At 36.2% G+C, this 4,475-nt stretch overlaps 1 protein-coding gene across 1 annotated transcript; it reads right to left on the reverse strand.

Annotated features, from left to right (window-relative positions):
* Nucleotides 1-1,692: 1,692 nt before the first annotated feature.
* On the reverse strand, nucleotides 1,693-2,744 carry lepb (leptin b). Its single transcript, XM_070929226.1, is given in 5 exon segments — nucleotides 1,693-2,013; nucleotides 2,313-2,469; nucleotides 2,663-2,679; nucleotides 2,681-2,705; nucleotides 2,707-2,744. Coding segments are annotated over 5 exon segments (558 nt in total).
* Nucleotides 2,745-4,475: the final 1,731 nt, after the last annotated feature.

A 4,475-nucleotide genomic window follows, 5' to 3' on the forward strand; every position in this document is an offset into this window, starting at 1 on the left:
TCAGTTGTGGGTTTTTAGCTAATTTTGATGATGTTTTGTCACCAATACAAGAACAGGCAGAAAGGTGAAAAGTCACTGAGTAATATGAGCACGTTTATTTTAATTTCCCGTGTAACACTGGGTACATGGAAAGAACATGGCACAAAAAAATTAAATATTTTGGTCATGAATATGTGCATCACTTTATATATCCTGTGTGTACTGTACAGTGTGATAGTATAGCTAATTTTGTTCTCAGACGTAAGTTTGCTGAGTGCGTACTACCAGTGACTATTTTCAGATCCCCATGTGTGGAATGTAGAGCAGTGACTGACCCTCTTTGGCACAAATGCTTCTTTCTAAATTAATCTTTTAATTAATGTGTGATGAATATCACTACTGAATGTTATCATAATTATACAAAAATTCAGTGTACTGTGATACTTTGTTTTTATGTAGGTCAGTTCAACCTTTTTATATGCACATCCTTGTGCTTTGCCCGAATGGACAAATTAGAGTTCATTGTATAAAATAAATAATGTCAAAATGTCTAATGAATATGGTCACCATTCAAGTGCAAAGTATAAAGCAAATACCACAAAGGTAGTCTGATTTTAAGTGACTACCTTTCTCACAGTGAACCCTAGTTCATGTCACATCAACAACCAAAACAGTATTATTACAAACGCATTTATGGTGTCACACTACCACGCACACTGATAGTTAGAGAAACCTTATTTTGCATGCATTAAAATTCGACTATTTCAATTTGGTATTTAGAAGAGTGTCTTTGTTTTTCTGTAACATACACATATTAATAACAGTGTCTATGCTACAAAAATGCAGATTATATTTAAATGTAATTTATATAATTGGTATGTCTTTTCATTTAAACATTTTTAGATTTATAAAATAATTAATATTCTACAAATGTTATTTCAATTTACTATTTTTATTTCCTCCAATTTTGTGTGACAGAAGGTTAACCAGACTTTAAAAACATTTAGAAAAATATGCCATGACTTTATGGTTTTCAATACTCTCAGAGACGTTTTTTACAAAAAAAACAAAAACACCTTTTGACAAATTGTACAGGCAACAGATGTTGACTCAAATCTTTATTACAAAGTTTAATATAACAAATGACAAATAACCATAAGTTTAATGTTTCTGCTCAATAAAATATTACAATGAACATTGCACTTCAAATCATTGCAACATTTGTGTAACATTTTGTACAAGATTAAAGAAGTTTAAAATATATTTGAACTGTAGATTTTATTTTCCCTGTAGATTTATCTATATGATCCATATTTAATTGTTTTGATAATTGAAGAAATATATATATATATATATATATAAAAACAATTAAATATAGATCATATAGATGAGTTTACAGAGAAAATAAAATCTATAGTTCAAATATATTTTAAACTTTAAATCTTGTACAAAATGTTTAACAAGTGTTGCACAAAAAGGGAAAATATGCACCTCAAAAGCTACTTGCGTTACATGCAAAAACTTTTAGCAACCAGAGGATAAATATTATTGCTTTAGTGTTGAGAATTCATTTTGTTATTCACTTGCTTTACATCACTAAGTGACAGAAGTCCAGTAACAGAAATATTACAAAAAATAGTTTGTGCAAAGATAAATTACATAAACTACACTACGCTATTTGTGCAAATAAGCCTCTGTATGTGTGTGGATTTCTCAGCAGACCTTGAGTTTGTCCTTATTCAGAAGAAACTTGTCCAGGTAGCGCTGCACCTTCGTCAGAGTCAGGTGAAGGTGACTGTCAGGGAACGCATTGTCTCTGGTCTCTCGTCCGGGCCTGGCCTGGATGGGACAGTCCAGCGTCAGGGCGAGGGAGCGCACCCTTCCCTCCAAGCTGGAGACATCAGCCTGGATCTGGTTGAGGAGCTCTGTGAAAGGGCTCTGCAGTTCATTATCCAAAAGTCCAAGGTCTTGGCTGATACTAGTTAGTCCCTCAATGGAAGGAGTGCTGAATTCTATCTGTGGAGAAACCGGCAACTAAGGAAAAGAGGAACATGTGAGCTGTATGTTGCTTAGTCTGACAGGGAAAATTTAGTCTTGAATAAACAAATCTTCCTTACTTTAATGATATATTTCTTTACGCTATTACATGACCATGATACAAGTGTCGTGAGAAAAGTGAAACTTTTTCTTGCAAAGCAGATAACAGTAAAAATGATAAAAAAGAATCTGAAAACAAGGATACACACCCTACACTTTTCTTGAAACACACTGGCATGATTACACAAAATCTGGCAAACCATGCTTAAAAAAATGTCATTAAACACTGTGCATACCATTGTCCTTAGTTTTTTAATGTGGACCAGGGTTATCTGAGCTATGTTTATTATGCTGTGTCTGGTATTTCTGATGGAGTCTCCGTTTGTGGGAAGACTTGAGCACCCAGGAGCCGCCACAAAGGAAACATAGAGGAGGGCCGGAAGGATGTGCATCCTAAAAAAGGACATTTTAATCAATTATATGAATGATAAAGACGCGTAACAAAAATGTGCACAATCACTGACAGACAACAATTACATGCATTTTAAATTGTATATTTTTTTCCTTCAATAATAACTAATAAGCTTGACAGTACTTGTATTGTTATTATGGTCTTCTATACTGTAAAATATCATAATAGACTTACCTGTGTTTTTGGACTTGTAGCTGAGCTCCTGTAACACTGAATAACAGAGAGATGACACATGCCTCTTTGCAGGTTCCCCCATTTAAATAGTCTGCTCTGAACTTGCCTGGGTCCATTCCCCTCCTCTCTCCTCCCCCCGACTCAAACCTGAGCCTGACCCTCAAGGTCAATTTATCAACATGTTCCTATTATCACAAAATTCATCACACTAAATGCTATTTATGCTATTTAAAAAAAAAAAAAAAAAGAAGAAGAAGAAGAAAGAAACATAAATCACATTCTTCTGACTTACTTGACTCACACATGTGGTATTAGTTTTCTTTTCCTGTAAGACGATTTCTCTTCCTGCTGATGTAAGCCTGTTTTTGATGTTACAATTCAATCTTCAGTACTGTGTAGGTAGATTGTGGCTTGAACTAATACCCATGTGCACAAACAAATAAAGAAATGATGATAAGGTAGACGAGAAAATTATCATGAAATGTGTGTATGTACATGCCATTTTATACGTATATATACATACTTGAAATGCATTGTAATATTACATGAGAAGCTGGAATTTGCTTTCTTGTAATATAGAATAAAGGCAGTGAGTCATGTGTGTCTTTGAAAGCATTGATCTTGTTTTTGAGATACACATGGAATGAACAACCATGAACATTTGCTGGAACGTGGTGCCTATGACGCTTTCTACCTGTTTTTATTGTTGTTCGAGACAAAAGCAGCGGCAAGAAGTTAAAAATAGAAACATAATAACGGCACACACATAGTTCCACAGTAAATGGTGGTGGTTTCTGGAGGAGTTTTTCAAGTTCTGTCTGAAGGCCTGATACTCCTACCACCAAGGTTTTGGGTGTGTATGTAATTACTGTATGTTTGGAAGAGTACATTCTCCATTTTTCTGCATACTACAGGAATGTTCCTCTTTGTCTATATTAATTCAGTGTTTCCCCAGTGGGAGTTTTATTGTGACCAACAACAGAATTTCCAGTAATACCAGTCACACCATGACAGCCAAGTATACAAAGTACAAAGTACTGTCTCATAAAGCCATTAGCTTGTTACCTGAGCTGAATACTTGTTTGCTAATGCTATAGACCAACAGGCTAAAGTGTTGTGATGAGCATAGTGCGGTGGTTTTATTTTATAGTGTGTCTTCCTTTCCAGTCACAGTTTTTCAACTCAAGCTGAAAGCTAAAAGGCTGCTTCATGCTTATGTCCCGTGGCATGCAAAGCCTCCATGTTGGAAAAAAGGCCCTCACTCTGTGTGTCTACCTTACTCTTAATGCACTCAATCTTCTCTGGCTGACCTGCAGGTGTGCACTCTATTGTGTGTGTTTATGCCATAAGATGCCCTACAAAGGAGGCTAAGATCCAAGCTTCTCAGTGTTATGTCTTTTTCCTGGGCCTGACTATTTTAGGTGAGAGGATCCTGGAGATACCCAGAGAGCGGAGACCACATCAAGGTTCTAATAGGCCCTGTCCTGATGAAAATGAGGGGAAACCTGCACCCTCAGATGCTGCATTTGTGGCTCAGAGACCAACAGCTGAAGAACAGCGGGCTAACCAGAAACCTAGTCAAATCCAAGGCCTTGAGGCAAACACAATTTGCTGCAGCTCTGCTATAGTGACTTCAGATTTGACAGTGTGAAAATGCTGGAATTTAGGAGCGGGAAGAGCTTAAATTCACCAGTCGAAGCATTAAGGCAAACTTTAGCCACACAACAACAAACAGACACACAGATTTGATCAGCCAGGCTTGTTTTCTGCTTGAAGTCACACAAAGACAACAAAGAAACGAGCATGTTTTGCA

This window comes from Enoplosus armatus, chromosome 22, assembly GCF_043641665.1.
Source record: "Enoplosus armatus isolate fEnoArm2 chromosome 22, fEnoArm2.hap1, whole genome shotgun sequence".
NCBI lineage: Eukaryota > Metazoa > Chordata > Actinopteri > Centrarchiformes > Enoplosidae > Enoplosus > Enoplosus armatus.